We start from the raw sequence: 21,435 nt of genomic DNA, 5'->3' as shown, positions 1-21,435 counted from the left end.
GTCTGTTTGAGATAGAAATTATTCAATTTCATATTTAGGTTGCCCTTTTCTTGTAGACTATCTGATTCATTCAGTAAACTGTCTTGGAGAAATGCCCGGTTGCAGTATTGCTGTAATTTTGTCATGCATCTCTGGAATTATTTGCACATATGCTATAAAACTAGGCCGAGCCATAAAGGTTTTTATTAATTTTTTTGAATACTTTCGTTGAAGTTGATCAACAAATACTGTTTTTTTTTTTTATCTTCAAAAACATATCAAATATCATTGGGACCACTGATGTGATAGCCTAATGGTACTAAGGTTGATTTTTCACATCTCCAATGTAACGGAATTGAGTAATGTTTTAAGTCAAAACGACTAGTGTGATTTTTGGACCTCTAGTGCTTTAGCGGAGCTGTATTGATAGGTTTGGCCTCTTAGGCTTAGTGGCTATGGCTCCAACTGGATACTCATACAGATTGAGCTCTAGTTACACCCTGGCCACTATAATTGCCTCCTTCCACCCTTTTTGATTAGTAAAAAAAATCACATAGAACCTTGTATCCTAAGGACATTGCAATGGTTAAGAGGTTAGGATTTTCATGTAAAGGTGTAAGATTTGAATCTTGAAAGGGTTGCAAGTGGTAGATTACTTTTGATTGTGTAATCCAAGCTAGTATGAATCTCTAAAGAACAAAATCAATATATATATATATATATATATATATATATATATATATATAGATAAAAAAAATGAAAAATTTGTGTCAAAAGTGGTAAGTCTGTGCTACATTAGAGCAAACTAAACTGCAAAATTTTAAGTCATCTCAAAGAGTGCGAATTAAAATTTGATTAAAGTAAAGCACGTAATAAGTAAAAATTTTGAAAAACCTTAAAAAATTAGCATATTCAATAATAAAAAATAAATTAGATGAATAAAAAATATATAATTGATCTCTATTGTTGATATTGGATTTACATCTCCTATGTTTTCTAAACAAGCGAAAAACTAGAAAATTATTATTGGCCTACTATCTCTTTGGAAAATTAGAAAGTTGCATATATAAATATGGGATTGAAGAAATGCTTTCACATATAAATAAAAAAATAAGTAATATTTTCAAAGATTGTGAGAACATAAATTTGTCATGAAAATATTCAATTTTGAGCATAGTGGGAACAATTTATGATTATAAATAAAATAAAATTGCAAATGAAAAAAAAAAATTATAATTGCAGTAGTAGAATTTGTCGGCTAAAGCACAACAATGTCCATTCTAACAAAATAGTTAAAAGATTCTCCATAACAAACACCTAATTCTATCTTTAAGCCTACAAAACTATTAAGTTTAATTGTCTAACTACGTTAAATATTCATAGGAACAAGTTTGAATGGTCATTGTTGGAAGGAATAATAAAGGTAATAACACGGAAGATATGCATATGAAGACGAAAAAAGAGTTTGGGGGAGATGATTGCCGACGTCATGTGAATTTATTATAATAAAGACTTGCTTAAGGAGAGAGACTAATACTCAATAACCTTCACAAGTGTATAAATAAAAGTCAAATAGATTTTTTCTTAATTAGAAGGATAAATCATTTATTGTATAAAAATTGTAAAGTTATTCGAGGTGAAAGCTTAACTATGTAAAAATTGTAAAGTTTTAGTGTTAGATATATGTATTAAAAAGTTAAAGATAGAAGATAAAATAAATTAGTGTAAGAGAACTAGGTGGTGGAATCCAACGAAAAAAATATAGTAAAATTTCGAAATAAAATGATCAAAGATAATGTTAGGACTATAGGATGATGCAGACACAAACATTCTTTGAAGTATGATAACTACTAGCTCAATTAAAAAAGACAATAAAAGAGATTTTAGATGAATCAAGAAGAAGATTTTCAGATAGTAAAGAAAATTGCTGGCGGGATTAAGATGTCAAAAAAGTCGTAAAAAAAATGATATAAAACATGACAAAATTGTTGAAATATGAAAAACTTTGAAAAGTATAAAGAGACAAAAAAATGCAAAAAGTAAAGAAGAGAAAAGAAAAGAAAACTTTTATTGAAGTTAAACACAAATCATTTAATAATTTGCATCCTATATTAGATAGAAAAGAAGGGAAAAGAATCATATTTGGACTTGTTAAAGTTAAAGTGAGAGAAATAAATAGTAAGGACTTAAGTAATGTAGAGTATATAAAAAGTGAGGATGATATTGTATTAGTTAAAAAAGAAAACATAAAAGAAAGATGAGAAAGTTTTTCAGTAATCTATTTAATGAAAACCAAGTAGAAGACTTAAATTTAAATTTACTAGCTGAGGAAAGTGTTAGATATATGAGATTTTTATTGCAAAATTAGTGTTAATGATATTAAGTCTGCACAAAAAAAAAAAAAAAAAAAAATAGAAAAGTTACTTACACACAAATTTCGTATTTTTATTTATCTGTTACTTCATGTCATTATACTATATTTAAAATATGCACTAAGTAGTAAGTAGATAAAAGTATAATACTTGAGAATTGAATGTAACATTCTTGCATAAAATAGTGCTATATGTTTTGACACTTAGCATTATCAAACACCAACCAGTGTCATTTTATAGATGAAATAGTGAAAGGAAGTTAAATCACCAATTATATCTATTCCATGATTTATACCACTCCTAATATCTCAAGAATTCTTCTTTAAAGTGTTCTTTTAAAAATATTAAATTTATCTTTATAATTATTAATGATTGTTTCAAAATGCTTTTTTAATTACCTAAAACTATTTCAAAATACTTTTTCAATTGTGTCAAATTTACATTTATAACTATTTATAATTATCCTAAATACCCTCATAACTATCAAAAAGTGTTTTTAAAAGTTTAAAAAAGTAAAAGCACACTAGTGGTGCCTATATCTAGTTTGAAATAAAAAAAATTCGAATTTTATGTCAAAGATATTTTATTTATCATGTGATGATTAAAAAAACCGGCAATTGGAGTTAAAATATTTAAAGAAATTAACTGATAGAAATAAAATTAAATCTTGAAAGTAAGACGCTCATGTTATTATTACTTAAACCCCGCGTTAGTTTCGCTAAGAATCGCCGGCCGCGAGAGCTCCAAAACCCTTCTACGTTCCAATTCTAGAGCGCAAAAACCCCTAGCAGCGAGCGCCCTTTCCTCTCTCTCTCTCTCTCTCTCTCTCTCTCAGGGGAAGCAATGGCGCAAGCAAAACCTCTTCAATGGGTTCAATCCATCGAGTCGTTCGTCGACTCATCTAGCTCTCCAGCCCAGCAGGTTCGAGTTCCACTCAGTTCTCACCACCGTGCTCCAATCTCACACGCACTTCTGTTCTCAGATTCTTTGAGAGGCTTCGTTTGCCTCCATGCGGAAGTGTGATCAAGACAATGTTTTCGTCGATAAATATTGATAAATCTCAGAAGTGCGAGCGTGCTTCACTTGTATTTTTTAAAAAAGCTTTCGTTGGATTTTGTCCTTTGAATTGAACTGAAAATTTAACGTTTATTTGGGTGTTTTATTTTATTATTTTTGGGGCAGCCGTGGGGCTGGGGAAGGCAAAAATCTGTCTGGAAACAATATTCCTTGAAACAAACGGACTAATTTTTTTTTTTTCCCCTTTCCAATTAGGCCAAATTTGGTGAATATTAGAACTGTTCTGGATACTCTATCTCCCTCTCTATTTCTCACATCTGGATTCGTTTGTTCAGTTTACATTTATACCTTGTTTGGGATAGTTTAAATTGTCTGTTCGTAAGTGATTCTCAGGATGCAAGTTTGGACGCCATTGCTTCTCTCTTGAAGAATGATAAATTAACCATAGAAGCATTGGTAAGCTCATGTTCTCTACCTTGTAGTCATATTTTCATCTACTTTTAGGCTCTTATGTAATATCTGCTGGCTTCCCCCCACCCCCCCCCCCCCCCCCCAACTCCTCTATCTCTCTCTTATGCTTTCCTATTGAAATTTAGGTGAGGGAAATGGAGATGTATTTGACCACTACAGACAACATCATTCGTGCTAGAGGTATCCCCTTTTTTTTTGGTTGCATCAAATTAGATTTTGTTAATCTTTGGTGATCATGCTAACAAATAAATCAAATTTAAGCGTTACTTTTGAGTTCATAGATCAATTTCTTCTGCATTGATTAGTTGTTCTTTGCGTGAATGACACAATTAAATTATATACACATTCTGCCTTCATTTCAGGCATTCTTCTTCTTGCGGAATTGCTTGCACGCCTTGCATCAAAGCCTCTAGATAATGCTACTTTACATAGCTTGATTGGATTCTTCACAGAAAGGCTGGTGAGTGGGCTACTCTGTTATTTGTATTTTCTTGATTTTTGATTTCCTTTTTTTTTTCTTTTTATTATTTTTTTAATTTTTATCCTTTTCTCCCTGGGGACCCTTATTTTTGTTTCCTTCTTCCTCTATATCTTTTTGTCCTCCAATAAGCTTTCAAATTACACTGGAAGTCAGGTAAGCACACGTCCTATTTTTTTTTCCTCAGAACAACCTTAGAGAATGAAGCTGGCACTTAAAAATCTTAGCAGTCCTCTCCTAAATGATAAACCGAATCATTGCAAACATAGCACAATTCCTCAACCTCTTATCATTCTTACCCTGCCTAAAGCTTTTAAAAGAAGTAAGCAAAAGAGCATCCAAACTTTTGACAAACCCAAGTTACCCAACACATTAAAATAATTAAGCAACTTGTATCACAAACTCTAAGTAGCAGATTAATGCCATAAGAAAAAAGAATCTGATTCATCTAGAAATTAAATATTTTATCCATATTCCGCATGATTCTTTTTATGCCATGCTTTTGGTGCCCTATGGGAAGGGCACTAGGGCTGCAGATGAGCCATGACAAGCTCGAATATACTTGCTCAAGTGTGTACGTTTATGCAATGAACAAGTTGAAGGATCTCTTACTCAGCCGAGAAGCTACTCACGAATAGCTTGGTTCTTCTTTTAGAACCTCTCAATCAAGGTGTAAGAAATTCTTAGGGTTTTAATTTTATCATTCAAAAGGTGAAAAGGAACTCTTAGTAATAATAATACCTTGGGTTTCTTTGCCCTTGCTAAGCCAGCCTAATAACGTTGGGTTTTGGCCTTATCACTGATTTCAGGTTATGGAACTTGGGTTAAACAAGTGCAGGCCCTAATGTACCCTACTTTTAGCCTAAATAAGCCCACTATATTCTTGTCAAGCCTGATTAAATCCTATTAAACAAATCTAATTTGAGCCTACTAAATGAGACCAACCAAGCCTAATAGCGAGCTACTCACGAGCCGAAACAAGGCGAGCTCATTTATGTTCAGGTTTAGCACATTTATTAAAGACAAAATTAGGTTTTGAAATCCCTCATTTACATAATGAACGAGCTGCTCTTAGTGTGCCACACTGTCAAGCTGCTCGTGAGTGGCCTGGTTCATTTATAGCCCTAAATATGAAAGATAGGGTCTCTTCTTTGATATTCATCTTTTTCCATATCGCCAAATTGGTTCATCTCATTGAACTTGAAAGAATAGTGGCCTTTTTTCTTTTGATAGCAAAAGAAGAAATTTCATTGATAGATTAAAATTTACAAAAAGTGGAATAAGAAATCTCCTTATAGAAAATCTAGGACATGCCAGAATGAAAATACAAAAACAGCAAAACAAAGAAATAGGAAGCAAATGAAAACCACATCTTCCATACTCAAGCTGTCAGATTGCGCCTATCTTGTTCAATATCCAAAAAGCTCACTTCCTTCAAAATGCCAGTAACCAACACCACAACAATGCCATGTAGTGACTCTTTTCTCAAACCAGCATACCATCCATTTTTCTTCACTCAAAAGATATGTGCATTATGCTCCAACATAACCCCTGCAATACTGTAAAAAAAAGTACATTTCCATAAAACAACCCAGCCCTTTGTGCTTCAAAATCCACAAATGGAATAGCCAAAAAGTGCTCCATTGATTCTGGACAAACCCAGCTTTTTCCCAGCTTTCTCACTAGTCAAATATGAGGGCCTTTCTCGTTCCCTTTAATTTTTTTATTTTTTCAAGTTATCAAAAGCGTTAAAAGTGCATTTGTCTATTGTTTTATCCCTAAAAACATTCTTCTAATTACCTTCATGCATAGCCATATTTTGTTAGATTTTCATGTTTATATTTATAATAACTCTGTATCTTTATAATTCACATTTCTCTGTATCTTTATAATTCACATTTCTACTGAGAGAGTAAATTTTGTGGATTGAAACTAGTTTGGTTTGTTTGACAAATTTGAGGTGATGCAAACATGAACTGTTTTTCAATATTCAATGCCCTTGTTTTTGTTTTTGTTTTTTTTTGGTTTTGTTTTTTAGAAGATAGAAAAATAAGCTTTATTAAAAGACAAAAAGTGAATGCAGTAAAGTGATTACACAATGACCTCTAATATGGAGGAAAATTACAAAAATGCCATTGATCAAATAAAGACTTTATGAGATTTTCTTAATTTTTAGAGTAAGTTTATAGGAAACCTTAAAACAATTCAAACGAGAGAAAAATTAGTGGATTTTGTTTATTTTAATTGTATAGGATGTTATAAAAAGTTGAATACCTTTTGTGTTAAGAAAAGGTGGTCTTTTCTGGTTTTTAAATAGTTGGGTTTTGACCGAGAACTATTTGTATCTGTTGGACTTTTGTCTGACGATTTGGATATGTTTGTCTTACTGAATCTTGAGCCATTAGATCTGATTTGCAACTTGTAAGATTTGTACAAGAATCATATGATTCATTGTCAATTCTTTTTTTGCTTCAATTCACAAACTAGATTTAAATTGATAGGCTGGTGAATGAGTTGAATCATAAGATTTAAATTGAAAATGGTAAAATTTGGTCAATGACTATTATAACTTTAGCACGAGATGGGTGACTTATGATGTCATATTTATATCAGGCAGATTGGAAGGCCTTACATGGAGCCCTTGTTGGTTGCGTGGCACTGATGGGGAGGAAAAGTAATGTTGGCATGGCCACTGTTAGTGACGCAAGAGCGGTTGCTGAGTCATATTTACAGAACCTACAAGTGCAATCGTTAGGACAGCATGACAGGAAGGTGGAAACCATGCAATGATTATAACCTCCAATTCTAATTTTTACATATTGAAGAAATTATTGCCATTACCTATTGATTATTATTAATTTTTTTTGCCACCACCTGTTACTCCAGCTTTTTGTTTAGATTTTGAATCATTGGCTTTGTCTTATAAATACTATTGCAGCTGTGCTTTGAGCTTCTAGAATGCCTGTTGGACCGCTATCCTGATGCTGTTGCTTCCCTGGTATCATCTTCAATCTCTGTTTCATCTAGAAGTTCCATTTGCAGTCTTCATTGTTAGCCTGCACAGTGCTGATGTAATTTTGGATGCTCTGCTGATATAATTTTGGATGTTTTGCATTGTTCTCCGTAGTGGTATAACATAGATTGTATGCTGTTGGGCCTTGGATAAATTGGTCAAGGAGTGTGGTGGGGTCAGGCTGCTACTTACCAAAAGAAAAAGTAAATATTATGTAGAAAGATCCGATACTGTTTAATTTTTGCTTGTACTTTCCTGAAATCTGGATGTTTTGGTTATTTAGTTGCTTTTAGGCTCCATTTGGATCACTTTGTGAGAAGAAAGAAAAGGAAGTGAAATAAAATGAAAATAATGTTCCCTTTGTGATTTCTCTGTACCACAAAATGTTCAAATATGATTTCAATTTAGGAAACTTCAAAGGTTAATGATATGTAAAATTTTAAAAATTGTTAATTGATTTTGTGTGTGTGTGTGTGTGTGTGTGTATTTCTTTATTTTTCTCCTTGATGACCAACAAGAAGAAGTGGATTCTCTCATATTTTATTTTTATTTTCTTATTGTTTTTCAAGTTCTAGAAAGAGCCTTAAAGCTGGAAGACGATAGAGTAGTATGGTTTAAGTAGTTTACTTAACAAAATTGTAAGCACTACAAAATTTTTAGATAAATGAAAGAAAAACAATTGTAACTGTTAATGGTTTTTTGGTTGTTTAGCATTATTAGTATGTGCTAGTGTTTTGTTGGTAAACATGAGTTAGTATGAGTAATATAGTCGTTGGCATGTCCTTGACATTTATTGTAAACAGAGGGTGATATGGTCCTTCAACCCCGAATACTTCGACAGTAATAACCATCATGGATTTAAGATTGTTCTGGAAAGGCTAGTTGAACAAGTTAGAAATGAGGGTTTTTTGAAGATGAGCTTGGTTTTATGCCTCTAGGATATTAGCCGCAGAGGCTATATGTGTATTGAGAAGATTAACAGAAAGTTCAGGTGAAAAAAGACTGACATGCACATGATTTTTATTCACCTAGAGAAGATGTTTGTATGCAAGTACCATGGTGGGTTGGGTTCGTTCTAGAAAGGAATGGTGTAGGTGAAGGGAGGGTAAGTATGATAATGGATAATGTTAAGGTTGGAGGGGGTGAGTGTAGGGAATTTCCAATCATTATAGGCATAAATTAGTGGTTTGCCTTAAGACCTTATCTTTTTGCTTTATTTAGGTTTGATGTTTTATGTTATTTGTAGATGAAATATTGCTTGATTGTTGACACTGGAGTTGGAGCAGAATCTAAGTTGGAATTATAGGGAGAAGCTTTTGAATCTATGGTTTTCAAGATGAGTAGAAAGAAGCAAGAAAGAATGAGTGAAATGAAATTTTAATCATCCTAGGAGGAAATATTAAACTTGATAGGGAAGAAATTCTTAGTACTGGTAAATTAGTTTAAGTAGAAGCATGACTGAATGCACGAAATGCATTTTTAACCATTCTTGGTGGAATAATGGGGATAAACTTGATTGGAAGAGATTCTTGCTATCGGTAGGTTTTGGTACATTAGATATTTTATGCAAGATGAAGGAGAAATTGAAGATGTGATACTTGGAGCTAATGCCATTTAGGTAAAATCATGGTTTAATTGTGGGCTATATTGGATTGGCTTGCTGGATCGGACTGGAACAAGTTCTTTACAGGGTCCAAGTTATCTCTTGAATTGGATTTTGATTGAAATAGGGTCAACTTGGCGAAACTTAGGCAACTCGGCCTAAACCAGTCAAACTTGGTGAATGGTTCGGTTGACTCGTAGTTACTTGGGTCACTGCCCCTCCCTCCTGGAATTGAGATCCAGATCAAGAATTTTCGTTCGAGGATCAATAGCGTATGGGATCGATGGGGGTTGATCCAATTTGCCTAAAAAGGTGACGGAAATTAGTTAATCATTTTCCTATGAAATTCATATGAAAACATTCAGAAATTTCAGAACAAATTGTAAGAAAATTGTGATTAAGCTGTGCTTGAATCTTGAATGGTAGAATTTTAACAGAGATGGGATCACGATCGAGAGATAGAGTTGTTTCAGTGACCGAAAAATTTACCAGACCACCAGAGAGAGAGAGATGCTTTGAGTGAACGAGGAATGCCAAACGTTAACCCCTTAACTGTCTTTGAAAGTTGTACAACGCCAGTAATTATGAATTTTAATTTTTTCTATATTGACTTGTTTATTTAAAGAATCTAACAAATTTGTTTACTTATTAATATAATAATATTATTAAAAAGGTAACACATTAATTTATATTAAAAGAAATAGATTGATTTACTAATTAATTATTGTTGTTCATTTGTAAAATTTATATAATTTAATTGAGAATAAATTGGATGATCACGGGTTCGAGCCCAAGGAAACAGCCCCTTTGAATAAAGGAGGGTAAGGCTGTGTATGCTATGATGATCCTTCCCTTACCCTTACAAAGAGGGGAGCCTTGTAGTTGAGGGACGCCCTTTGAGTGATGTGGTTATATTTTTCTCATTGAAATTTTGTAAAAAAAATTGAAAAATTGAAATTTGTAAATTTATTTATTATTATTGTTATTATTATTATTATTATTATTATTGTAAATGTTATTGTTAAGATTTGATTGAAAATGAATGACCTAACTTGAAGATAGGTCTCTCCCTCTATTTATAATACAAATATAAATACATTCTAATGACAATAATACCCTTACTAACTCTTACTGATTAATATACTAACACACTCTATAATAATAATACTAAAAGACATATATAACCTCTAACGCTCCCCCTCAAGCTGGAGCATAAATTTCATAAGCTCCTAGCTAGCTTGTTACAAATGAATCTAACACAGGCACCCCCAACGCTTTGGTAAACAAATCAGCAAGCTGCATATTCAAAGTCACATAAGCGGTTGTAATGAGCTTCTACTCAAGTTTCTCCCGAACAAAGTGGCAATCAACTTCAATGTGCTTCGTATGCTCATGAAAGATCGGGTTGGAGGCAATATGAAGAGCAACTTGATTATCACACATCAACTTCATAGGCTGAGAATGCGGAAAACCCAATTCTTCCGATATGTTCTTGGACCAGACAAGTTCATAGGTAGTGTAAGCTATAGCTCTATATTCGGATTCAACACTTGACCTTGCCACCACAGTTTGTTTCTTACTTTTTGAAGAAACCAAATTACCACCAACTAAGATACAGTACCTGGTGGTGGATCTCCGATCGGAAGGTGATCCAGCCCAACTTGCATTTGTATATCCATGGATATAAGTGTGACCTTGATTATGATATAAAAGACCTCTCCTAGGTGCACTTTTGAGATATCTCAAGATGCGAATTACTGTGTCCCAATGACTTGTCCCTAGAGAATCTAGAAATTGACTCACAACACTTGTTGCAAAAGATATATTTGGCTGAATAACTGTGAGATTATTCAGCTTTCCAACAAGTCTATGGTATTGTCCAGGATTTGGTAGCAAATCACCCATATCTGACATTAACTTGCTGTTTGGATCCATGGGTGTATCAACCATTTAAGATTCCAACAAGCTAGTTTCATCTAACAAATCAAGAATGTAATTCCTTTGTGACACAACAATTATGGTATGAGAGATTTCGATACTTTTATACCCAAGAAGTATTTCAATGGTCCCAAATCATTGGTCTAAAATTTAGTCCGTAGAAAAAGTTTGGGATTCTAAATACCTTTATCATCATCACCATCCACAAACAACAAGAAGGATCCTATCCGATGAAGTATGACGATGAAATATGGAATGATCCACAACACACCGTCAAAGACCAAACTCAAGTACTACAACACTGAAATGACCAAACCATGCTTTGGGAGACTATTTTAAACCATATAAAGCCTTCTTGAGCTGATACATTAATCTCGACTCTCCCTGAGCAACAAACCCTGGTGGTTGCTACATATAAACCTCCTCCTCAAGATCACTATACAAGAAGACATTTTTTACATCTAACTAATGTAAAGGCCAATGACAAGTAGTAGCCAAGGAGATGAACAGACGTACTGATGTAAGTTTGGCAACTTGAGAAAAAGTGTCAGAATAATCTAGACCATTCACCTGAGTGTATCCCTTAGCAACAATACGAGTCGTAGAACCATCAGGGTTGACTTTCATAGTGTAAACCCAGTGACAACCAACCACAGACTTGTTAGGAGGAAGAGGGACCAAGTACTATTGTCATGTAAAACATTCATCTCTTCAACTAAAGCATCCCTCCACCCTGAATGGGCTAAGGCTTTCGAAATAGATTTAGGAAGGGTAGTGGATGACACAGCAGTGATATAACAATAATAGGAGGGTGATAAGGAGTCATAAGAAACATAATTGGAAATGGGATGTTGAGTACATGTGAATTTACTTTTTCAAACAGCAATAGGAGGATCAACATCATGGGAAGTATTATCATCAGACGAGGAAACCAAAGGCCTGGTAGTAGAAGCTAGAGGGGATTCTCTTCCTTGGAGCCGCCGTTGTGAATACACCTGCAAATTAGGATGATTAAGACGATGAGAAGGACTTGAACTACATGGAGACTCAGATGGTTAGTTGGGCAAGGATAACAATATAGAATCTAAAAGATTAGGCAAACGAAGAGACTCATTGAGCTCAGAAGCGCTTAGTAACTGGGTGTAGTAAAGTGTAACTCGAAGAAGGTAGCATCTGCAGAAACAAAGAAGCGATGCAGCACAGGACTTTAACAACTATATCCCTTTTGAGTATATGAGTAGCCTATAAAAAAAACACATTTTATAGCACGAGGATCCAACTTATCCACCCCAGGAGTTAGTTGATGATCAAAGGACACGCACCCAAATATACGATGAGGAAGAGAAAATAAAGATGAATTAGGAAAGAGAATAGAGTAGGGAATTTTACCACTTAAGAACAGAGGATGGCATTTTTTTGATTAGATAACAAGCAGTAAGTACCACATCTCTCCAAAACACTTTAGGTACTTGCATTTGATAAAGTAAAGTGCGATTCATTTCAAGAAAATGTCTATTTTTCTGCTTTGCAACCCCATTTTGTTGAGGAGTGTAGGCCTAGGATGATTGATGAACAATACGAAACTGAGTCATATAAGTAGTGAATTGTGCAGTGAAAAACACTTTAGCATTATCACTTTGAGGTATTCGAACTGGAAAACCAAATTAAGTCTTTATTTCAGAATAAATGGCACTAAATACATGAAATAACTCAAAACGATCTTTTATTAAATATAATCAAGTCATTCTTGAATAATCATCCACAAAGGTTACAAAGTACCAGAAACCCAACTTGGACACGACCTTACTAGGACCTCATACATTTGAATGAACAAACATAAAAGGGCTTGCAGCCCGTTATTGACCCGGGAAGCGAAAGAAACGTGATGGTTCTTTCCCAACTAGGTCTCACAATCGAGACTAGACATGGAACTCAAACGAGGAACAAGACATTTTAACTTTTCTAATGAAGGATGACTCAAGAGACAATGAATTGGAAAGGTGCCGCAGCAGTAGTGCTAGCGGTAGAAGGAGATAGTGGCTCAAAGTGATAGAGTCCACCAGCTTCATGCGCTTCTCCAATTGTGTTCCCCGTCTTCAAATTTTGAATCACCACAGAATCAGGGAAGAATGTCATTGAACAATTCATGGATTTAGTAATTTTGTTAACGGACATAAGATTAAAAGGAAATTTGGGAATTTATAAAACCGAAGGAAGAGAAATAGCAGAAGTGGGATTTACAATCTCAATTCCCTTGATTGTAGTAGTGGATCCATTTGCAAGAGTAACATAAGGTAAATTTGCAGGATATTGAAGAGTGGAGAAAAAGCTAGGTATACCTGTGATATGATCATTGACAACAGAGTCTATGACCGAAAGACTAGGACGATAAGTATTGGATGACAGACAACTGTGTGCTTACTTGATTGGTCAAGAGATGCAATGGGAAGAGAAGCTTGTAGTGACGCTTGATACTGTTGGAACTTGGAATACTCTTCCTCTAACATAGAGACAGTACGTTGCCCCCCACTTGACCCCAAAGGTGAGGAGTTGGTGGTGGCTGCATTGGCTGCCCCCAAAGGTGTGAAGTTAGTAGTGGCTGCATTGGCAACATGTGAAGGTCTGTTGTGAAGATCCCAACACCGCTCAATACTATGATTATTTCGTCCACAATGAGTGTACTTGCGAGGAGTACCTCTGCCTCGTTTGTCTCTGCCACTACAACTACTCTAACCATCGCAATAACTTTTGCGGTTGTTTGGTAAAGAACTAGAATCACTCTGTGTAGTGAAGGCTGTCTTTTCTTGAGCCGGATGCAAGAATAGGAGAATGCGTGCTAAATTAAGCACGAAGGGCACGAGAATAAACATCAGCAAATGATTGCAGCTCGACACTACTGAGCTTTTGGGATTGAACTGCCTCAAACTTTGGTCTTAAGCCTGCTAAAACACAAAAAACTATCATCTACTCCCTCTGCTTCTACATCTCTCGAACGTCAGCAATTATAGGTTGCACGATGTTAAGCTCCTCATGAATACGCTTCATCTCTCCAACATAATCTGCAATGCTCCTATCTCCTTGTTGTAACTAAAAGTACTCCTGGGATGAATCATACATATGTATAATGTTATTGGAGTAAAGAAGTTTGACATAATCCCAAATCTCCTTGAACGTATCTAGATGCATACACATCTGTGTGATTTGTGGCTCCATCGAATTCCATATGAGGGAAACAATCAAGGCATCTTCTAGAACCCACACGCCTTTTCTCTTCTCATCAGAAGACTTAGATTGGAGCAAGTGATCGGATTTCCCTAATCCTGCTAAATAAATCCGAATAGCTTTAGACCATTGAACATAGTTCTTTCCATCCAACTTTTGAGTCATTATTTGTGGGAGAAATGTAGGAAACAAATTTTTGGGATTCATGGATTCCATACCAACACTCACAAATCAGCAATCGTACAAAAAACAAGAAGAACAATCAAAACAAATTGAGTACTAACACAACAACAGACAATATAGCGCTGCCACAGCACTCACAAACAGCAATCACACCAAAAACAAGAAGAACAATCAATAATCGGGACAATCACAAACCATGTGAAGCACCGAAGCAACCACAGACAAGATGAACAACTCATTGACGGATATAGCACTGCCACAGCCTCACAACTGAACATATGAGCGCTGCCACTGCTCCAAAAAACTCACAAGGAAGCCTTCACAAACCCCAAACAGAAATTAACAGAATACCGCGAGTGCATGGTTGAAAAAGGTTGAATTTTTGAGCAAAAAACTGGCCTAACAAGTTGATAATGTAGTCTAAAGAAGGAATGAGAGCATGGCAGAAGAAAAAAAAAGAAAAAATATGGCCAGAACTGCTCTCACATGCCAGCGCGTGGGGTTGGCTTTTCCGGCATTTGGCTGGCATGTAGGGGCACATGGGGGGCCTTTTGGTGATGGGGTTTTGTGGGGTTGTTGGGAGAGGTTTGATTATGGGTATATGGTTGGTTTTGTGATATAGTATGGGATGGAGGTGGATTAGTGAAGAACAGCCATGGGAGTAGTGTTTTTTGGCGACAGCTAAGGGAAATAGGGTTTAGATAGGATCATGCTTTAATACCATGTTAATGTTTGATTAAAAAATGAATGACCTAACTTGAAGATAGGTCTCTCCTTCTATTTATAATAAAAATTAAAATACATTCTAAAGACAATAATACCCTTACTAACTCTCACTAATTAACGTACTAATACACTCAATAATAATACTAAAAGACATATATAACCTCTTAACAATTATTTTGTTTTTTTGGTAATGTAAATATATAAGGGTTCCCACATCATTCTGGATTGGGGGGGGGGGGTAAAGAAGTTAGTTTAGGAGACCTGGATTAGATTAGCAACTTGGAATAGAGGGACACTAACGCGTAAAAGCATGATGATAGTGGGTACGGTGATGAGAAGAAAAATTAATGTAATTTACCTTCAAGAAACTACGAGGGTAGAGTAGAAAGCTAGAAAAAATGAAAAATCAGGATTCAAACTTAGGTACGCTGGACAAGAAAAACATAAGAATGGGGTAGGAATCATTATAGAGAAAGACTTTAAGATAATTTTGTAGATGTCCATATGGTTTTGTAGATGTCCAAAATGTAGGGGATAGAATCATAAAAATCAAGATGATCTTAGGCCTAGAGATAATAAATGTCATTAGTGCTTATGCTTCTCAAATAGGCTTAGAAAAAAATCTTGTGAGAGAATTTTGGGAAGATATGTATAGTATACAAGGGATATCAGAGATTGAGAAAATATTCATAGGAGCTAATTTGAATGGATATGTTGGAAAGGATAATAAAGGTTATAAGAGAATACATGTAGGACATGGATATGGAGACAAAAATGAGTTTGGGGTTATGATCCTAGACTTCGCCTGTCATATGATTTCATTACAATGAATACTTGCTTTAAGAAGAGAGAACACTTAGTAACCTTTGAGAGGTGGACAAAATAAAAGTATAATAGATTTTTTCTTTACTAGGAAGGTAGATTGTCTATCATTTAAGGATTGCAAAGTTATAGCATAGAGTTTTAGTGTTAGATATGTGCATTAAAAAATGGAAGAGAAAGGATAATATAAATCAATGCAAGAGAGCTAGATCATGGAACCTAAAGGAAGAAAATATAATAAGAATTTAAAATAAAATGATCAAAGACAGTGTTTGGACAATAGAAGATGGTGTAGACACAAACATTCTTTGGAATAGGACACTAGCTTTATTAAAAAGATAACAAAAGAGATTTAGATGAATCTCGAGGAAGATTCTCGGATGGCAAAGAAAGTAAAGTAGGTGGCAGGATCAATATGTCCTAAAAGCTGTAAAGACAAAAAGAGTTTGACTTAAAATATGACAATTTGACAAAAATGTAGAAACATGGAAAAATTTGAAAAGTATAAGGAGGCGAGAAAAGATGCAAAAAAAGCCGTTAGTGAAGCTAACCATAGATCATTTAATAATTTATATGCTAGATTAGATACAAAAGGATGGGAAAAATACCTATTTAAACTATCTAAAGTTAAAGAAAGAAAGAACAAGGATGTAGGTTATGTAAAATGTATTAAAAGTGAGGATGCTATTGCCTTAGTTAAGGAAGAAGACAAAAGAAAGATGACGAAACTTCAATAAGCTATTTAATGAAAATCAAGTAGAGACTTTACCTTCGAATTAACAAATGAGGAAAGGGCTAAAAATATGAGGTTTATTTGCAAAAATAGAGTTAATGAAGTAAATTTTGCATTTTAAAAGATGAAAAATGAAAGGATTTAGAAGCCTAAGAGATATTAGACAAATTGGATTTAAAAATGTGTGATGCTGGAGGAATTGAAGCACAATTTGTTGGGCGTAAATTTAAAATGAAGAAGAGTTAGAGGAAGCAAGCAAATCTTAAGTGCTGGGTGAATTACAATGGAAAGGGATTGAAAAAGAGTTTTCTTGGTTAATTGCTCATTTTGCTTCATTGTTTACTGTTTATTTTTATTGTTTTTTTTTTTTTTTCGTTTTTCGTTTTTTTTTTTTTAAATTTTTAGTTTTAATTATTTGGGGTGGATTTCTTGTCCCACAACTTATCTTTCTCAATCTAATATACTTTCTTTTATTATTAAAAAACATGAAAAGTTGAAAAGCTATAGGACTAGATAACATTTCAATTGAAGTTTGGAAATGCATAGGTGATAACAATAACATGATTATATGGTTAACTAATTTATTTAAGTCAATTGTAAAAAGCTAAGAAAATGGCAGACAAATAGAGGAAAAACACTTTCAAACCTATATACAAAAATAAAGGAAATATTCAAAATTGTAACAACTGTCGTGGAATTAAACTTACAAATCAGACAATGAACTATGGGAAAAGGTAGTTGAACAAAGATTAACTTTGGAAATGATGGTGTTAGAAAATAATTTTGGTTTTGTGCTTGAGAGATCTACTACAGAAATTGTATATCTTTTAAGAATATTAATGGAGAAGTTTAGGGAAAAGAACGGGGACTTACATATGGTTTTTATTGATGACTTAGAGGAAGCGTATGACAGTGTATCTAGGGAACTTCTAGGGTGGGTTTTATAAAAAAAAAAAAGGGCATATGTTGTAGGTACAGTGTAGTCATTAAGGATATGTATGGTGGAGTAATGACTAACATTAAGGCTATAGGTGGAGAGGCTAGGGAATTTCTAATCACAAAAATTGTACATCAAGGATCTGCTTTAAGCCCTTATTTTTCTGCTCTAGTGATGGATGAACTTACTAAGAGTGTTCAAAATTAGGTTCCATGATGTATGTTGTTTGCAGATGATATTGTTTTGATTGATGAATTTAAGGGTGGAGTAGAATTTAAGTTAAAATTATGCAGAGAAGTTTTAGAATCTAGAGGTTTTAGGATAAGTAGAAATAAGAAAGAATGTATAAAATGTGATTCAGTCATAGTAAGAGGAATATTGGGGAAAAGGTTAAACTTGATGATCAAGAAGTCAATAACTTTAGTAGATTTTTTTGATACCTTAGATCTATTACACAAGCTGAAGGAGGAATTCAAGAAGAAGTAATGCATAGAGTTAAAGTAGGTCGGGTAAAATGGTGTAGTGCTTTGAGTGTGTTGTGTGATCATAGAATATCCTTGAAATTAGAAGGGAAGTCCTATGGGATCTGTATGACCAGCTATGCTGTGTGGATCAAAGTGTTGGGGGACTAAGAAACAGCATATCCAAAAAGTAAAAGTTGTCGAGATGAGAATACTATGGTGGATGAGCAGTATAATGTTAAAAGATAAATTAAGGAAGACATATTCGTGGTAAGTTAGGCACAACTCCTGTAGAAGATAAGATAAAGGAGGGATGCCTCAGACAGTTTGGGCATTTGCAATGTGGGCCAAATAGTGTGCGAGTAGGGAGGAATAAGCTAGTTAGTGTTAGAGGCAGTATAAGGGGTATGGGTTGCCCTAAAATAATTTGGAATGAGATAGTGAGGAAGGATTTAATAGCCTTGAATTTGTTGGAAGAAATCGTGTAAATTCGCAAAAAAGGATTCATGTATCCGACCCCACCTAGTGGGACTTTAGACTTGTTTATTGTTGTTGTTGCTAATTAATACACACACACACACACATTTTACGTTGATATGAATATTATTGATAATAAATAATTCAAAATCAAGCTTCTGAAATACGCTAGGGTTGTAAATGACATAGTGTTCCTGATAGAAAATGACAACTCCTGAAAAATGAAGTAAATGTATTATGTTCCGTGATTTGGCATGGTTGTTCAAGCGTACCACGGCCAGAAATGGCGTACCAACTAAAGCTTACTCCCCAAGGTTTGGAACCTGGAACCTCTTGGCATGGCAGCCCATGGCCTGCCAACGTGACAGGTTGTCTTGCCAGGTTGTCTTTTTCTTTCATAAGGAGCAAATAAGTATAAACAGAGTTATATGCAGAAGTTTCACTGCATCTACATCTTGGGCAGTTAAGTATAAACATAGTTATATATGGAAGTTTCACCACATGTACATCTCCCGTCTCTTCTATTAATTACAGGAAACAAAGACAATTTTCAGTCGACCTTTTTCTCCCTAAATTGTTTTTAAAATTTCCTCTTTTATATATTCATGAGTAAAATAAAAGTTTTAAATGGCAAGTAGATTAATAAATTAATAAATTAAAAGAAATATTTCCTTATTTTTTTGTATGCTATTATGTCTAAAACTACTCAAAATATGTTTTGCACACTTTCAAGAATATTTTAAAAATAATAAGAAAAATGAAATAAATTCTTTTAATCAGCAAATAAAATCTTATTAAAAGGGCATCAAGGGGATGCCAACCGAGTACCACCAACAAAAAAAAAGATCACCCACACTGCAGGGTGTCACAGAAATCAAGAATTACCAGAGGATCAGTAGAAAACAGCCTACTGTGTCAACTCATAAAAGTAGCAATCCGCTGATCTTACTAATCTTTAGGGGCATAGCCGATTCTTCAAAGGCTCTCCAATTTCTTTCCTTTCAAACACATGAAAATATTGCTAGGGGGATGAGGGTCAAATCTTTCCTCTTCTCTTTTGTGGCCTGGATAGTGGATACCTTTCTAAGCCCATAAATCTCTCACAGAGCTGGCACTGGCCCACTGCTGCCTGGTTTAGGAAAATGCCATGCTCCAAAAGGTCCGTGGTCCAGGGGCAGTGGAGGAGAATGTGATCGATAGATTCAGCATTAACCGTACATAAAAAAACATCTGTCGACAAGGGGCTGCTCCCTTTTTTGCAAGTTAGCTGGGGTTAAAACCTTCTCATGCTTTGCCTCCAAAGCAAGAAAAGCAGCCTTTGTGTTGTAGTTTGTTCCTGGTGGGGGGCGTTTTCTGTAAAAGAAGTGAATCTGCCATTACGATCCAGGAACCATTTTGGTCCATTGCTAATGTTCCGGTGCCGGTACTTGTCCTCTTCCAGCATAAGTGATCCATTCATTGTGCTGGAGTCCATATTTAGAAGCAATGACTCCCTTCCAAAGGTGATCTTTTTCATTTATGAATCTCCATTGCCATTTGCCTGGAAGGGCTTTATTGAAAGTAGAGAATAGAGATGGATTTTAGCTCCAACCCTCCCAAAAAAATAGGTTGTTTAACCACCCCCCTTTTGATAAGGATATTTGAATTCCTCCCTGAGTTCCTCCAAAGGAATCTAGTTTGAATACCGTCAAACCTTTTTGAAACTAAAACAGGTAAAGGAAAAGGGACATGTAACAGATGGGGAGGTTAGTCAAGGTGCTCTTGATGAGTGTCTCTCTCCCGCCTTTTGATGAGAAGTTCCTTTTCCAGCCCACCAACCTTTTCTCGAACTTCTCAATTATGGGATCATACACTCCTTTTCCTTTGAATTTTGGCTCTAAGAGGGAGACTGAGTTACTTTATTGGGGAAGGTCTCTATCTTGCAGCCCAGAAGTGCAGCAAGGAGACGCTCCCAGTGCTAAATAATGTCACTTTTCTATAGATCCAACCTTTGGGCCGGATACTGTCTCAAGCCCAACCAAAATGCATAGAAGGTCAAGGATTTGGTGAGGGTCATCTTCATTGAAAATGATGGTGTCATTTGCAAAGAGAAGATGTGAAACTACCATAAACCTCCCATTTTTACCCATATTGAGACCTTTGAGGAGCCCTCTTTTGTTGGCTTAACACTTCCACCATCAAGATAAACAAAAAGGGAGAAAGGGGATCACCCTGCCTTAAACCTTTAGAGGAGCAAAAGAATTCAGGTGGGCTGCCATTGTTGAGCACATAGAGAAACTTGGGCATTGGTGAACTCTCCAAAAACCCATTATCCTAAGGATATAAAGAAGAAAGTTCTAGTTAACATGATCAAAAGCTTTTCTTTATGTTGAGCTTACAACCCCTTTTCTATCCTGACGATAGGCATCCACAACTTTGTTTGCAATAAGGGCTGCATCCATGAGCCAGCAATGAAAGCATCTTGGTGCTGCCAAATGACTTCTGGAATGGCCTTTTTCATCCTTGTAGCAAGGATTTTGGCCATGATCTTATTGATATTTCCCACAAAGATGATTGAGTGAAAATCCTTGATATTGCAAGCCCCAGATTTCTTTGTAATCAAGGTAATAAAAGTGGCATTAACACACTCATGAATCCGCCTATTCTGCAGAACTCCTAAAAAATGCTCTGAATATCATGCTTGAGAAGGCCCTAGTTTGTTGGATAGAAGACTAAGGAGAAACCATCAGGGCCAATTGCTTTATCCCTGTTACATTCCGTGAGGGTTTGATAAATTTCTGCTTCATCTAAATGCCTTTAAAGCCATGCTGAAGTGGAAGGGTTAAGAATCTGAAGTTGATTCCATCCACTCTTGGCCTCCAGGCTTAGATTTAGTATGGAGGTCGATGTAGAAATTGCAAATTCCCTTTTTTATATCCTCTTCTTTAGTCAAGATGACGCAATTTCAATGCTAGATAAGGTATTGAATCTGCGGTGAGCATTTGCTGTCTGGTGGAAGAAACT

The 21,435-nt window shown here is 35.0% G+C and overlaps 1 protein-coding gene across 2 annotated transcripts in view; it reads left to right on the top strand.

Moving 5' to 3' along the window:
• Positions 1 to 3,035: 3,035 nt before the first annotated feature.
• LOC131164692 (MMS19 nucleotide excision repair protein homolog) overlaps positions 3,036 to 21,435 on the top strand; it is a 75,764-nt gene continuing 57,364 nt past the window's right edge. For both annotated transcript variants that reach the window (XM_058122082.1, XM_058122083.1), the window contains exons 1-6: positions 3,036 to 3,272; positions 3,762 to 3,824; positions 3,965 to 4,019; positions 4,202 to 4,299; positions 6,931 to 7,089; positions 7,256 to 7,315. In XM_058122082.1, coding sequence (XP_057978065.1) covers positions 3,195 to 3,272; positions 3,762 to 3,824; positions 3,965 to 4,019; positions 4,202 to 4,299; positions 6,931 to 7,089; positions 7,256 to 7,315 — 513 coding nt within the window. In that variant the 5' untranslated portion in view covers positions 3,036 to 3,194. The remainder of the gene's footprint in view (positions 3,273 to 3,761; positions 3,825 to 3,964; positions 4,020 to 4,201; positions 4,300 to 6,930; positions 7,090 to 7,255; positions 7,316 to 21,435) is intronic.

The sequence above is a fragment of the Malania oleifera genome, chromosome 9, assembly GCF_029873635.1.
Source record: "Malania oleifera isolate guangnan ecotype guangnan chromosome 9, ASM2987363v1, whole genome shotgun sequence".
In the NCBI taxonomy this organism is placed as follows: domain Eukaryota; kingdom Viridiplantae; phylum Streptophyta; class Magnoliopsida; order Santalales; family Ximeniaceae; genus Malania; species Malania oleifera.
The sequence above is the reverse complement of the archived record's forward strand: the minus strand, read 5'-3'. Positions and strand labels throughout refer to the sequence as shown.